At 38.6% G+C, this 16,002-nt stretch overlaps 1 protein-coding gene and 1 pseudogene across 1 annotated transcript in view; both read right to left on the bottom strand.

Moving 5' to 3' along the window:
• AP4E1 (adaptor related protein complex 4 subunit epsilon 1) overlaps positions 1-16,002 on the bottom strand; it is a 90,137-nt gene that overhangs the window by 43,403 nt on the left and 30,732 nt on the right. The window contains exons 11-14 of the mRNA XM_025390797.1: positions 10,235-10,374; positions 8,434-8,546; positions 8,203-8,321; positions 441-743 (exon numbers count right to left, since the gene is read on the bottom strand). Coding sequence (XP_025246582.1) covers positions 441-743; positions 8,203-8,321; positions 8,434-8,546; positions 10,235-10,374 — 675 coding nt within the window. The remainder of the gene's footprint in view (positions 1-440; positions 744-8,202; positions 8,322-8,433; positions 8,547-10,234; positions 10,375-16,002) is intronic.
• On the bottom strand, positions 12,333-13,746 carry LOC112628023 (annotated as a pseudogene).

Here is a 16,002-nt window from a genome sequence, read left to right as displayed (position 1 = left end):
GGTTGAATCTTTTTTTTTTTTTTGAGATACAGTTTCACTCTTGTTGCCCAGGCTGGAGTGCAATGGTGCAATCTCTGCTCACTGCAACCTTTGCCTCCCAGGTTCAAGCAATTCTCCTGCCTCAGTCTCCCGAGTAGCTGGGATTACAGGCATGCACCACCATGCCCAGCTAATTCTGCATTTTCAGCAGAGATGGGGTTTCCCCATGTTGGTCAGGCTAGTCTCAAACTCCTGATCTCAGGTGATCCGCCCACCTCAGCTTCCCAAAGTGCTGGGAGCTCTCAGATTCCGTCATACTAACGTGAGAAAGAACTCCAACATTCACCTTAAATGCTGCAGAAACCACATTTTGATATATTCCTGATATGTCACAAATGCAAGAATTACTCTATATTTAATGACAACGCAATTTTTAAAAAGATGGAACACCAATGTCTTACCGCCAAGTCTTCACAACTTCTGTCAACTGGAAGCAAGCTCTTCATAAGTTTCACATTCTCATGCAAATGTTTTAATTCAAATGCATGTTGTCTCATACAAGTATCCAAAGATATGGTAAATTCATGGATTAATCTCTCAACTGTATCAGAAGAGTGTGCCTGAGGTGTCAATTTGGTCACAGCAGCAATTAACCAGGTTTTTGTTTCTGAAGACACAGAGTCATTCATAAGTAACTTGTAGAGCTTAGCTATAACTTCTGCTGGCGTTTCCTTATCTAAGAGGTAGGAATATTCCCCTAATACCTGTAAATAAAACAAAGTGATACTTATATACAAATATCAAGTTATACAATAGACTATACTCAAATCTAAACAAAGTGCCTACTGCTAGAGTGAATTTAAAGTAGATTAAACATCCTCTCATGGTGAAAAAATTATTAAAGATACAACTGTATATTTTAGGTTCAAAATTATACCAATAATTCAAAATGGTTTTCCCCACCATTGTCATTAACAATATATAAAGCAGGATACCTTTACAAGTTTCTGAACTTCTGGAGTTGGTTGTTGGTTTTTATAAGCACTATCACATCCTGTTATTATTTTCCAGTAAGCATTTAAATGATGATTCTCATGTAATGATGGTTCTTACTACATAGTAAGAGGCACTTAAAGTGTTTCATAAAAATACAGATTTCTAGGCTTTATCCCCAGATATTCTGATTTAGTATGCCTGTGGTCCCCAAGGATATACATTTGAATATGCATCAGCTGATTCTGATGTAGACAGTTCACAGAAGAGACTTTAAGAAACACTTATTGGCCAGGCACGGTGGCTCATGCCTGTAATCCCAGCACTTTGGGAGGCCGAGGCGGGTGGATCACCTGAGGAGTTCGAAACCAGCCTGGCCAACATGGTGAAACCCCGTCTCTAGTAAAAATAAAAAAATTAGCCAGATGTGGTGGCACACGCCTATAGTCTCAGCTACTCGGAAGGCTGAGGCAGGAGAATCGCTTGAACCTGGGAGGCAGAAGTTGCAATGAGCTCGGATCACGCCACTGCACTCCAGCCTGGGCAACACAGCAAGACTCCATCTCAAAAAAAAAAAAAAAAGAAAAGAAAAGAAACGCTTATCTGTGTCACACATCTAACTTAGGCGACATACAATTCTGTAAGTGAAAGAACTGATAGGGACAGGAGGCAGAGAAATTCTAGGCAGAAAAGGGTGTGGTCCCTGGTGAAGCCCCACCCACAAGCCAAAAAGCCCGAAACCATGGCCCAAAGTGAGAACTTATATCCATATCCCTATTTTCCCATTCAAATATTGCCTTTTCCTAAACCACCCATGACCCTGCCCTGCCCTGCCCCATCCTGTGCCTATAAAGACCCCAGACTCAGCCAGCATAGAGGAAGAAGCAGCTGGATGTCGGAGAGAAGCGGCTTTACTTCAGAGGGACAGCTTGACAGCGTAACTTCAAAGAAGAATCCAGCCAGAGATGGCTGGACTTCTGGAGAACATTACCTTCGCCGCCCCAGTCCCCCTGTCAGCTCCCCTTCCTGCTGAGAGCCACTTTCACCGGCAACAAAATCCCCTGCATTTATTATCCTTCAATTCATTCATGTGACCTCATTTTTCCTGGACACCAGACAAGAGCTCAGAAGTGAGTGCAGATACAAAAGGGCCCACTGAGCTGTTAACACTTAAGCTGTCTGCTGATGGCAGAGCTAAAAGAGCAGTGTAACACGCTCACTGGGGCTTCAGGAGTCGCAGGTACTCCCCACTAGATGCTGCCATGGGGCGCACACAGAGTTTTGCTCCTGCCAGAGCCCAAAAGCACTCCCTCTGCCTCCCGCACCCACTCACCTGCATGCTCACCCTCCCGCGAGGGGCTGAGAGCTGCAGGATGAGTAAGTGAAGCACCTGTCTCAAAGCCTACAAAGGGGTCAAGTTTTCTTATTTTAGAATCATTAATAAACTGATAATTCAGGAAGTATGAAATCTTTCTGATATGGTTTGGCTCTGTGCTCCCACCCAAATCTCACTTTGAATTGTAATAATCCCCCACATGTCAAGGGCAGGACCAGGTGAAAATAACTGAATCATGGGGGCAGTTTCCCCTGCTGCTTTTGTGAGAGTAAGTTCTCACGAGACCTGATGGTTTTATGATGGGCTTCCCCCTTCACTCAGCCTCATTCTCTCTCCTGCCACCCTGTAAAGAGGCTTCTGCCATGATTTTAAGTTTCCTGAGGCCTCCCCAGCCATGTGGAACTGTGAGTCAACTAAACCTCTTTTCTTACAAATTACCCAGTCTCGGATATTTCTTCACAGCAGCGTGAGAATGGACTATTACGCTTTCCTAAATGGTGTTTATGGAATAATTTCATGTCTTTGGTATAATATCGGTACCAGCAAGAAAAGAAGGCTGGGTGATAGGCAAGGGAAAATGTATAGCTAGTAAGAAGGAAAAGAAGAAAAGGAAAAATAAATAGGACTAAATGAGTTCAGTCCTTAAACAGTATGATTATTTTTAGGTGGTTTTAGAAAAAATGGAAGGTAGCTCCAGAAGAACAGGTAACAAAAGTACCAGTTCAAAAATCAATGGTAATGGATGTCTGCTTCGGGGAAGATGGAGAAGACGTATTTATCCCTATTCTTCCTACTAAGTATACCTAAAAACCCTTGATATCATATATAAAACATACAGCAGATTATCTGTTGTTTCATTTACCCCAGACTGGATATGGAGAGCCAGAAACCTGGAAATGCAAATGGGCACAGACAAAAAGCCCCAAGAAGAGCCTGCCCTCTAGTCAATAAGCCAAGAGGACAGAAAACTTTCAGACAATAACCCTCCTACTCCAGCCAAATACCACACAGAAAAATCTGCAGCCCCACCCATACCAGCAAAGGCAGAGTAGAGAATCAAGACTGCTACCCTCACCAGGCTACATGAGGTACCCCAAACTCCCCAGCAGGGTGGGAACTGAGAAGGCTGAGTGAGGAGTCAGGACTTTCATCCCCACTGAGCTAGCTGTAGAGAGGCCTACTCCCCTGCAGTGTCAGTAGAGACTGGGCAGGGAGCCTGCACTTCACCTCCACCGAGGAGAAATGCAGTGCCCCTGCCTTTCTCTGATGGGAGTGTGTCAGTGGAAACCTGATGGAGTCAGGATTTTCCCCACTGTTCAGCAAGCCACCCCCTCACAGTGTCAGTGTAGGCCACAGAACTGAAAAGGTCAATAGCCTTCTCTCAACAATTAATAGGACTAGACCAAGAATCAGCAAGGATATAGAAAAACTCAACAACACCATCACAACAGACTTTACAGAACACACCACACAGAAAAAGCAAAATAGATACTTTTCAAGCAACCACAGAACATATACCAAGATAGACTGTGCCTTGAACTGTAAAACAAACCTCAAATATGAAAGAACTGAAATCATACATAGTATTTTCTCTAATCACAATGAAATCAAACTAGAAATCAGTAACAGAAAGATAACAGAAAATTTTCTAAACACTCAGAAACTAAACAATACTTTTCTGAATAATCTATGACTCAAAGATAAGTCCCAAGGGGGAAAAAAAACCAAAAAACAAACAAACCAAAAAAAAAACCACTGAACTATTGAATGAAAATTCAATCAAGAGATTTTTCTTTAAGAAAATTGAATTTGTAATTTAATAACTCCCCTAAAAATCTACAAGTCCAAATGGTTTCACTGGAAAATTCTACCAAATTTTTAAAGGAAAATTAACAGCAACTTTATGCAAATTCCTCCAGAAAACAGGAGGGCACATTCCCAAGTCATGTTATGAAACTAGTATTTACTTTGATACCAAAACTGGAATACCACAAAAATGAAAACTACAGACCAATAGCCCTCACGACACTAGATAAAATTCTCAACAAAGTCTCAAGAAATCTACAAGAACACTCCTAGAACTATGAAGTTAGTTCAGCAAGACTGTAGATTACAAGCTCAAAATACAAAATCTATTGTATTTGTATATACAGTTGGCCCTCTGCATCTAAAGGGAATTGGTTTCAGGACTCCCTGTGGATGCCTGAATCCGAAAATAGTACTGAACCCAACTGCCATCAATTGGCAAATGCTTCTGATCATGTCTTACACTCACAAATTTAATGCCTTTTCCATCTTAACTAAGATCTCACCATGCACTGTGACCGTAACTTTCGTAGTGTAAGGTATGACAGCAAAACTAACAGGAGTTTTTTTTCCTTCTTCACAATTTCACAGAGACAATTTCCCTTCTTACTGTAGAATTTTACAACCTCAGCATATGTTTCTTTTCTCATTAAGTCAAGAACTTTCACCTTTTCACTTAAAGGAACCATTTTTAAAGCTTCTCTTTGGCATATCCAAATTGCCAGCATCACAACTCTTGTGCAGTGGGACCATGATTAAGTAAATAAAGGTTACTACAATATAAGCACTGCAATAATGCTACAGTTCATCTGAAAACCTAGACAGCTACTGAGTAACTAACAGGCAGGCAGTGTATACAGCATGGATACACTGGACAAAGAATGATTCAGGTCCCAGGTGGGGCAGCGCAGGATGAAGTGGGATGGCTCAATATTTCATCATGCTACTCAGGACAACACATAATATAAAACTTATAAATTGTTGATTTCTGGAATTTTCCATTTAATATTTTCAGACCATGACTGGCCACAGGTAACTAAAACTGCAGAAAGCAAAACAACAGATAAGGGGACCTACTGTACCTGACCTGTACGCTGTAGAAAGAAAGAAAAGACAATCTAAATTAAGTGGAGTGACATGCCACATTCATGGACAAAAAAAACGAATGGCCACAAAACCAATAATCAATTCAGGAAGGATCATCAACACTAAAGCCACTGAAGATAAATGAGGAAAAGATATTTGCATAGCCTGATAGAATCACCTGACAAATTAGTTATAAATTACAAAAAGGAAAGATACCTTTACAATGCAAAGATCTGGAGGTCACCTTCTTTTTTTTTCTCCATTTGGTAGAGACTGGGTCTCACTTTGTTGCCCAAGCTGATCTCAAACTCTGGCTTCAAGCAATCCTCCCGCCTCCCAAAGTGCTGGGATCACAGGCATGAGCCACCGCACCAGGCCACCATCTTAACCCAAACTTATAAACTTACAATCACCAATAAGTGAACAAACTGACATTATATATATCCTGATATGATACAGTAGGAAATACACAACATTGCCTACGCAGTATTCTCACTAAAAGTGTTTAACCTGAACAAAAATAATCAGATATCCAGAATGTAGGACCTTCTACAAGTGAACAGCAGTCATCCAAAACAAACAAAAAAATCAGTCATAAAAACCAAAAGAAAGTGGGGTTCATTACAAATTTAAAAAGGCTAAAGAGACATAAGTAAAGGCAATTTGTGATCCTCATTTTTTTTTGAGATGGAGTCTTGCTCTGTCGCCCAGGCTGGAGTGCAGTAGCGCAATCTCGGTTCGCTGCAACCTCCACCTCCTGAGTTCAAGTGATTCCCCTGCCTCAGCCTCCCGAGTAGCTGGGACTACAGGTGCATTCCACCACGCCTGGCTAATTTTTTGTATGTTTAGTAGAGACGGGGTGTTACCATGTTGGCCAGAATGGTCTCGATCTCCTGACCTTGTGATTTGCCCGCCTCAGCCTCCCAAAGTGCTGGGATTATAGGTATGAGCCACCGCACCCGGCCTCTTTACACTTCTTAGGTATGATAACAGTTTTATAGTTATGTCATTCATAGAAGATTCACGCTGAGGTTCTAGGGGTGAAGTGCCACAATGTCTGCAATTCAATTCTAAACAGCTCAGCAAAACAAACTGTAGATAGGCAGACCTAGATATACCTATAGATGCAGATATAGTAAAACAAATGTAGTTAAAAGTATTTAACTGGGCTAGGTGCGGTGGCTCACACCTGTAATCCCAGCACTTTGGGAAGCTGAGGCGGGTGGATCACCTGAGGTGGAGAGTTCGAAACCAGCCTGGCCAACATGGCAAAACCCCATCTCTGCTAAAAATACAAAAATTAGCCAGGAGTGGTGGCATGCACCTGTAATCCCAGCGACTCAGGAGGCTGAGATAGGAGAATTGCTTGAACCCAGGAGGCAGAGGTTACAGTGAGCCGAGATCATGCTACTGTACTCCAGCCTGGTGACAGAACAAGACTCTGTTTCAAAAAAAAAAATTTTTCTTTAACTGAAAAAGCTAAATAAAAAGTATATTTTAATATCTTAGTCTTTGAACTTTTCTGCAGATGAGAAAAGAAAAAATTTAAGTAAAAATCTGGGGAAAATTTAAGCTAACATGCTGACATTTGGCAATTCTATAAAATATTAAAATGTGCATACCATATCACTTCTCTAAATCTCCCCTAAAGAAACACTCACCTATGTGCACAAGAAAGAATACATAAAGGTGATGAGCTGTATGCAATTACATGTGATTATATTACATAAAATTGTGACCTTTGTCTTGAAAAAAAAATGATCTCCACTACTGGCTTTGATGAAGCAGGCGGCCCTGTTGGTAGGCCACATGGCAAGAAACTGAAAACAGCTCTAGCAGCTAAGGACAGCTGACAGTTGACAGTATGAAAGTGAAACCCTCAGTCACAAAAACTCAGCCACAAGAAAATGAATTCTGACAAACACACATGAGCTCGAAAGTGGATTATTTACCAGTCAAGCTTCAGATGATTGCAAGGTGCCAACACCTCGACTGCAATTCTGTGAGACCCTAAGCAGAGAATCCAGCTAAGCCATGCCTGGACTCCTGACCCACAGAAACTATGAGATAATGAATTTGTATTGTCTTAAGCCACTAAGTTTGCGGTAACATTGTTATGCAACATAAGAAAACTAATATAGCACAGATAGCCTATCAATGATAGACTAGATAAAGAAAATGTAGTACATATACACCATGGAATACTATACAGCCATAAAAAGGAATAAGATCATGTCCTTTGCACAGACATGGATGAAGCTGGGAACCCATTATTCTTAGCAAACTAACACAGGAACAGAAAACCACACCACATGTTCTCACTTATAAGTGGGAGCTGAACAATGAGAACACAGGACACAGGGAAGGGAACAACACAGACCAGGGCCTATCAGGGAGGGTGGTGGGGCTGGAGAGCTTTAGGAAAAAGAGCTAATGTGTGCTAGGCTTAATACCTAGGTGATGCGTTGATAGATGCAGCAAACCACCATGGCACACGTTTACCTACGTAACAAACCTACACATCCTGCACATGTACCCTAGAACTTAAAAAATAAAATAAAATAAAAAAGAAGAAGAAAAAAAAGTTAATAATAGAAGTATTCAGCACTGTGCCTGGTACCTAGAAAATGCTTCTTAAAGATGAACCTCTTTCTATTTGGTTAAAATAATTTACAGATTATTTTTTAAAAATAGTTTTTTATTTTTAAAAAAACTAATATAGTAGAGATAAACGAGTATTCAAATATTCAAACACGGATGCACATAAAAAACACAACAAAACACTGTAAACACAAAGAGATAAGTAAAAGACCAGACAAGTGAGATGGCAGAGAGAAAAAACAGAGAAGTAAATAGTTAAGTGATAGATGGTGGCCATTTGAAAAACTAATAGCTGAAGGAGTTAGCTGAGTAGAAGTGAATGGTTTCTGAAGGAAATATGTTAACATTTGGTTTGTATAAAAAATGTTTTAAAAATGTATGATTTAATGTACTTTGCTCACCCAACTCATAACTTGAAGAAATCTCTGTGGATAGAACACATTTTCCATATCTAGTAAAGTGAGGTAAGACTGAACTGCATAGAGTCTTAATTGCTGATCTTCTGTTTCATCATCAAAACCTACAAAGAAATTGATACACCATTTTAATTTCCACAAACTTATCTAAGGACTCTGTAATAAAAACATTTAACTTTAAAATGTTTACTTTACAGAATGTAATAGTCTACCAACCTTCTGCTAGTAGTCTCAGAAAGTTATTGGGAATATCAGGATGCATTACATCTCCTCCTACTGAAAACACAGCATTCATTGTCTGAATAAACCACGCATTATCAGGAGCATATGTGTCCACAGTGTTAAGAACAAGTACACTTCCAAATGCTACTTATTAAAATTATCCTTCTGTAGCAATCTTTAAAATAATAACTCCAATTCATCCTAGTATGGCATTTTTACCTTTAACCTCTGCCATAAATTGTTCCATACCCCAGTTTTATGTAAAATAGGTACTCAGTAAAAGCTTATTTAATAAACTTAATAAACTGAGTTTGTCACTTTAGCACCACACTTGCACAAAACAGTCATCCAATAAATAAATGTGAAATAACTGAAAGAAACAAACCAGCTAACTAGATGCAAATAATGGAAAACTATGTTCTTCAAAAAAGAATATAATTCACTTCAAAGAAGCTAAATACTGTGGTATGTCTACTAGAACAAATCGTTTAGCATCTGTTCTTTTCTTTTCCTTTTTTTTTTTTTTTTTTTCTTTTTTTGAGACAGAGTCTTGCTCTGTCGCCCAGGCTGAAGTGCAGCAGTGCGATCTTGGCTCACTGTGACCTCTGCCTCCTGGGTTCAAGCAATTCTCCTGCCTCAGCCTCCTGAGTAGCTGGGACTACAGGTGTATACCACCACACCGGCTAATTTTTTTTGTATTTTGGTAGAGACAGGGTTTCACTGTGTTGCCCAGGCTGGTCGTGAACTCCTGAGCTCAGGCAATCCTCCTGCCTCCGCCTCCCAAAGTGCTGGGATTACAGGTGCTCAGCCTCTTTTCTAATCTCTTCCTCATCAGTTCTAAAGTTCTATCATTCTACTGGCCAGAGTTATAGTACTGACTAGGACAAAACTAGACTTAAGCAATTTCCAATATAATTTCATTAACAGTATTCACTCACTCTTTTTTATAATTAAACAGTAACATTTTTTCACTTTTTTTTTTTTTTTTTTTTTTTTTGAGATGGAGTTTCGCTCTTGTTGCCCAGGCTGGAGTGCAATGGTGCTCACTGCAACCCCCGCCTCCCAGGTTCAAGCGATTCTTCTGCCTCAGCCTCCCTAGTAGCTGGGATTACAGGCATGCACCACCACGCCCAGCTAATTTTGTATTTTTAGTAGAGATGGGGTTTCTCCATGTCGGTCAGGCTGGTCTTAAACTCCCAACCTCAGGTGATCCGTCCGCCTCGACCTCCCAAAGTGCTGGGATTACAGGCGTAAGCCACCACGCCCGGCCTAAACAGTAATGTTTTTTAATGAATGGAATATCCTTATGACCTGTAAAGTTCTTCTGACTTTTAAGAAACAAACTTGAAGAAGAGTAACATGTTAATAGAGTTCCCAACTACTTAATTGTGACAATTTCCAGCATAAAACAATAAAGGATAAGTTTTAGCATCCTGACCACTCCCACATACCCTCCGCTTTCCCCAAAACACAAGAACTTTTACTCAGAAAAGAAATCAAGATAGAAGTAGAGACGAGGCAGGACTGAAAGAGGAATAAAGAGGATAAAGGTTCCTCTATCTTCCTGCTCAAAATACTGACAACATGAATAAAAGAAACCAGCAAAAAAAAAAAAAAAAAAGGCCATCTCCTAAGAGGTCTACACAAATCCCTTTTTCTGACAAGAGGCTTGAAAATCAGGAATAAAATGTATTGCTAGGTCTCTGAACTCAACTTCAGGTGACCATATCTATACCAATCATCTTAAAGTCACCGTGTTACTATTTTAAGACTCATGGTCCAAATAAAAGGATATTTCTCAGCCAGCTCTGCTATTTTGCCAACCAAATTGACGATGACATACTCTTCTTTGCTCTGATGTAAATATTCAAGCATTTTCTGGACAATAACTGTTACATTCTGTGCATTAGTAATTCTGTAAAGAAGTTCCAGAGTCTATTTAAAGAAGAGAAATTAAAAACATTATCAAACTATGCATAACACCAATGAGTACAGTAACATAAAGGTTGATCATACAGTTGATTCTTCTACTTTTATGGAGATCTACTGGGTAGCCAGTTAACAGGTAAGAAATGCAAATTTCAATGAAAAGCTTAAGAAAGGTAAAACTATTGTCAAAAAATGACTTATGATCAATTCCAATGTCTATAAGCTTTCTATTGAGATAATCACAATCTGGCATCTTTACATGACAGAATACTTAGAGACTAAAAAGTTCAAATACAACAGATATATATTTTCTAGAAACATAACAACCCTTAAATATACATTACCTATAGCTATGGGTGTGTATATATGCAAGTGTATGTATGTGTGTATAAATCTAGTCTTGGAAACTATTTCCCATGCTACAGAAGACAGCAGACTATTTTCCAAACAACAGAAGACAGGCAAACAGCTTTTGTTTGGATGGACAAAGGCTGGTGGCTCAAATGCTCCAAAGCCTAGCAAAGCCTAGTTCAAAATCTTAGTCATCAAGGAAGAACTGTTTTATAGCTACTTTTTTTTTTTTTTTTTTTTTGAGACAGGGTCTTGCTCTGTCACCCAGGCTGGAGTGCAGTGGTACAATCTCAGCTCAATACAACCTCCACCTCCTGGGCTCAAGCAATTCTCCCACCTCAGCCTTCCAAACAGGTGGGACTACAGGCATGTGCCACCATGCCCAGCTAAGTTTTTCGTATTTTGTAGAGATGGGGTTCGACCATGTTGCCCAGGCTGGTCTTGAACTCCTGGGCTCAAGTGATCCTCCCACCTTGGCCTCCCAAAGTGTTGGGATTACAGGCATGAGCCACTGTGCCTGGCCTGTAGCTTTCCTTCTTTTCTTTTCTTTTTTTTTTTTTTTTTTTTTCTTGAGATGGAGTCTCGCTCTATAGCCCAGGCTGGAGTACAGTGGCACAATCTCAGCTTGCCATCAAGACTGGCTAATTTTTGTATTTTTAGTAGAAATGGGGTTTCACCATGTTGGCCAGGCTGGTCTCGAACTCCTGACCTCAGGTGATCCGCCCACCTTGGCCTCCCAAAGTGCTGGGATTACAGGTGTGCCACAGTGTCCAGCTGCTACAGCTTTCTAAGTGCTGAGGAATATACCTCTAGCTGCTTCAAATAAGATGAAGGAAGACCAATACCAGAGTAAGCTCCCATTTGCATGGCTTTCCACAGCTCTAGATTAAGGTTTTGAAAATATAACTCTCAGAAATCAGTAAGTCCAAAGGCAATACTGAGAAAGCATCATTTATTGGTGTTTTAGGATCAGCAATATTAGCTGCAAGATAATTTCCACATATTTGTCAAACTTGCTCAGTATATTTAGGGTTCTAATTTTTCAATCCTTATAGCCAGGACTTCAAGCACAAAGGATAACATATTTTGAAAGATTTTTTTTTCAACGTGAAAGAAAGTTTTACTATCTTAACTCGACCCAAATTATATTATTTATAAAAGTTATATAAATGCAGGCTGATTGTTTTGTAACAGTCAAAAAGCCGAATATAAGTAAAGCACTAGAAATACATTCAGTTATAAAAAGTTGACATCATTCTTCTAAATGTTATGTGGAATCACAGGAAGAAACATCATTGTAATCATTATTCAAAGTTATATATTAAAGATAACATAAGCGATGTTTGGTCTTAAATGTCAATTTGAATGTGCAGTGTCTACAACAATAGATCAGAGAGAAAGTAAGTATATCTGTAATTAAAACAGGAAAAAATGAGTTAGTTGCAAATACTGTATTCTTCAATGAAAGAAGAATGCAGATTAAGGATAAAACAGTTAGACAGTCTTATCAACTAGGCCACCTTTAAGGATCATTTTTCAGGGCAGCTAAAAGGAGCAACAATAAAGCTCTACACATATAACCAAAATGTATGCAATTAATCTAGTCCCAGCACTTTTATTTGTAGAGTTCTCAAATCAAAAGTAACAAATAATTATACATCAGGATTGTTAGGAATACCAATTATTTTACAACTGCCCCTATGTGCTTCTTCTTCTCTGACACAATTGGCACATATCCAGGCTTGCTGTGTTTAATACGATTAACTTCCTTTCTCTGACGAGCTTCTTTCATGACGCACTGTTCCTGAATCTGGCTGTAGATAGATTTTGGTAGATGTCGATGATGAGCTGTACGTTTTATATGAGGATGATGCTGAAATTTCTCCTTCAATTTCTAGTTATAATCCTTGGCTGCTTTTTCTCGTGATGTAAGCATACCGAATTTTTCAGAAGCATTAGCTTTCCACAGGCAAATGTTCATTTCATTAGATTCACACTTAATATACTTGCTATCAGAAGTCCATTTTACACAGATAACATGTTGCATTCACTTTGTGTGATATACCTTCCTGCTTCAACTTTTGTCTGTAGGAAAGATTCAAATAGCTTTATTGAAACTAGCAGACAAAAACTCTTTCCCAGTGGGCGGGTACTCCACGTCAAGCACTGCAGATATATGATCCATATGGAACATTAAAGGAGTGTCCAGTGCACATATATCAAAAGTATGTAAGTTATAATCTTCATTTGCTGCTGTAAAAATGAAAGCTTCCACAGGGTTCCAACAGATTGTATTTGTTGTCATATCTAAGATAACCTTTTCAAAGGAGCAGCTTGCCTCATATCGTACAGTACTATATTCCTGTCAGACGCACAACTTCCCAAGTCTCAATTGGGTTAAATTTAACACTACTTACACTGTCAAATCCCCAGGTCATTGAAGATATAGGATTAGTTCTTTGTTCATCCCAAACGTCTACTTGCTGTCCACATGTGGCAAAAATAGCTTCTTTCCAGTGATGCTCAATCCCAGTATACACTGTCTTTCCTAATGTTGTATGTAATGGCTCTTCCTTATCTCCATAGCCTGGTCCATTCTTTTTCCACTGTTTCATAGTTTTGTCATCACCAACGGTGAAAAAAGAAGTCCCACAAAAGCAAGTACATATTCCTTATACAAAGCCTTCATGTGCTTGTATTGTACGGATACATTTCTGATGAGTCAGGTTCCAAATTCTAACCTCTCCATCACACGCCCCAGAAAGGACAGTAGCCAGGTTCTTTGGACGCTTTGCCAAGGTAACTGACTCCATCTTGGTGACCATCTAGCAAAGCAAGGAATGGTTTTGCAAATACTCATTCCATTTTGGTAGCATTTAAAGCTCTTACATATTCTCGTGGGACCTCAAAAGGATGTAAGGTAGGATCATAGTTTCTTGGAACTCTCTGGAAGTCCAACTTGGGTTCACGGACATAATTGTCCAGATTCCGGCTCGGTATCTTCATCTTCATCTTGGTTCCTCTTCTGGCGGGACTCCATGAGCTCTCTGCTAGGAGTTCTGCCCACTGCTTGACTTCTTTTTTAAACTGTTTCAGTTAATGTTTAACGCCACTTAAATCTAAAAATACATAGGCCACCCCATCAACAGCTTTCAACTTATGGAGCTGCTTCAGACATGCTCCCTGTGGACTCCAAATTATGTTATATAGTTTTAGATAACATACATCAAATTTATCTCCTATTCCAAGACCATGAAATATAGCATTTCCAGAACTGCATGGGGTTTAGTGTTACAAACTGTATTGCCAGAGGTCTTTTCTGTTCAGATTTGGTAGCTCCTTCTCACCTTCTCTCTTCCTGTATATAAGAGACGTAATAAAACCCGGTAAAAGGGAATCCTACCCCAAGCTACAGATCACCAAACATCCAAGGACCAAAGTTCTCACCGTATTATTTGATAGAGGTTAGAAGTGACAACAGCACTGAGAAGACGGTACTTTAGTGCCTTCTTTGGGCACCAAGGATACTCAGTATCTCCTCAAAGAATTCAAATCACTCATCTCACTGCAGGTAAGGGATCAAACAGATCAACCTTCATAATTTTAAAAGTCGCCTATTTTCCCTTTGACTCTCATTTTTAAGTGCAAGTATAATTATTAAATACAACAATATTACAAACCCCCTATCTGTGGTTTTGCTTCCCATGGTTTCAGTTACCCACAGAGTCCAAAAAATATTAAATGGAAAATTCCAGAAATCAATAATTCATAAGTTTTAAATTGCATGCCTTTCTAAGCAGCGTGATAAAATCTTGCACCATCCTACTCCATCTGGGACATGAATCATCCCTTTGCACCCACACTGTATATGCTACCAGCCCATTAGTTATTAAGTAGCCATTTTGGTTATCAGATTGAAAATATATAAATATATTTATGGTTCAATACTATCTGTGGTTTCAGGCATCCACTGGGGGTATTAGAACATATTTCCATAAATAAGTGGGGACTACCATATAGCAGTAAGAAAAAAACTGTACCTAAGTCAACTTTGTTCAACTTAGTACTCAACTATACAAAGGAAATGCGTGCTCTGTATCTGTTAAAGTAGAAGGACTGTATAACTATTTGTTACAGTCTCTTGGAGCCTTCTTATTTTTCTAGGATGTCTACACACAGAAATTAGTACATCTGCAAACTGCCCAGACCCAAGGAATGTAACAATTTTCAGACTACTAAAAATATGAAATAAATAAATATATATATGAAGGCAAATTTTTTTAAATGTGTTTCAAAAATCCCTTTTAAAATTTAAAATTTGTAATCTTCAAAAATCATAGTTGTTTAATGCAATAGTGTTCTCTCAATAAACTCTCCTATTCTTAGCTCATTGCTTTTAAGATATTTAGATATTTAGTAAATTCTCTTTTTTTAAGAATGTAATCATATCCTTTTTTTAAGAATGTAATCAAACATGGATGCAGCCGGAAGCCATTATTCTAAGTGAATTAATGCAAAAACAGAAAATCAACTATCACTTGTTCTCACTTATAAGTGGGAGCTAAACAATGGGTACACATGGACATAACGATGAAACAACAGACACTCGGGACTCCAAAAGCAGACAGGGAGGGCAGAAGGGGAAAGGAATGAGTTGAAAAACTACCTGCTTAGTACTATGTTCACTATTTGGGTGATGGGTTCAATAGCCGCCCAAATCTCAGCATTCCACAAATGTCCATGTAATAAACCCACACATGTATTCCCTAAATTTTTTTTTAAATTCTTTTTAAATCTTTGCTATTTTTATAAATAGAAAGAAAATTTTTTACTCTTAACTAGGTCCCATATACCATTTTAAATGAAGATATTGAATGATTTCTTCCATAAGAATCAAAAGAAATATTTATATAGACACCCAAGTAGACACTGAAGCAAATTTACAAAAAGAAAAAGTTGGAAAGAAGTATATTATTATTATAAGTGACATGCATGATTATATATATAATATATAATATACATAAGTAATATATATAAGTAACATATAGTATATGCTATATATATGTTATATATAATATACAGACATATATGATGATGACATTATTATTAAGCCTTTCCTTCCAAGAAGTTCAAATCATTTTATGAATATCTTCATTAATTCTTTCAATATTTCTATCTGTTTGGTGGGGAATTAATGTTATAGATATAAAAGAGAATAATTAGAAATCACTAATTAACATCAACTGCATCTTAAAAATTATACAATAACAGGAGTATATTTTA

The sequence above is a fragment of the Theropithecus gelada genome, chromosome 7a (assembly GCF_003255815.1).
Source record: "Theropithecus gelada isolate Dixy chromosome 7a, Tgel_1.0, whole genome shotgun sequence".
NCBI classification, from domain to species: Eukaryota; Metazoa; Chordata; class Mammalia; order Primates; family Cercopithecidae; genus Theropithecus; species Theropithecus gelada.
The sequence above is the reverse complement of the archived record's forward strand: the minus strand, read 5'-3'. Positions and strand labels throughout refer to the sequence as shown.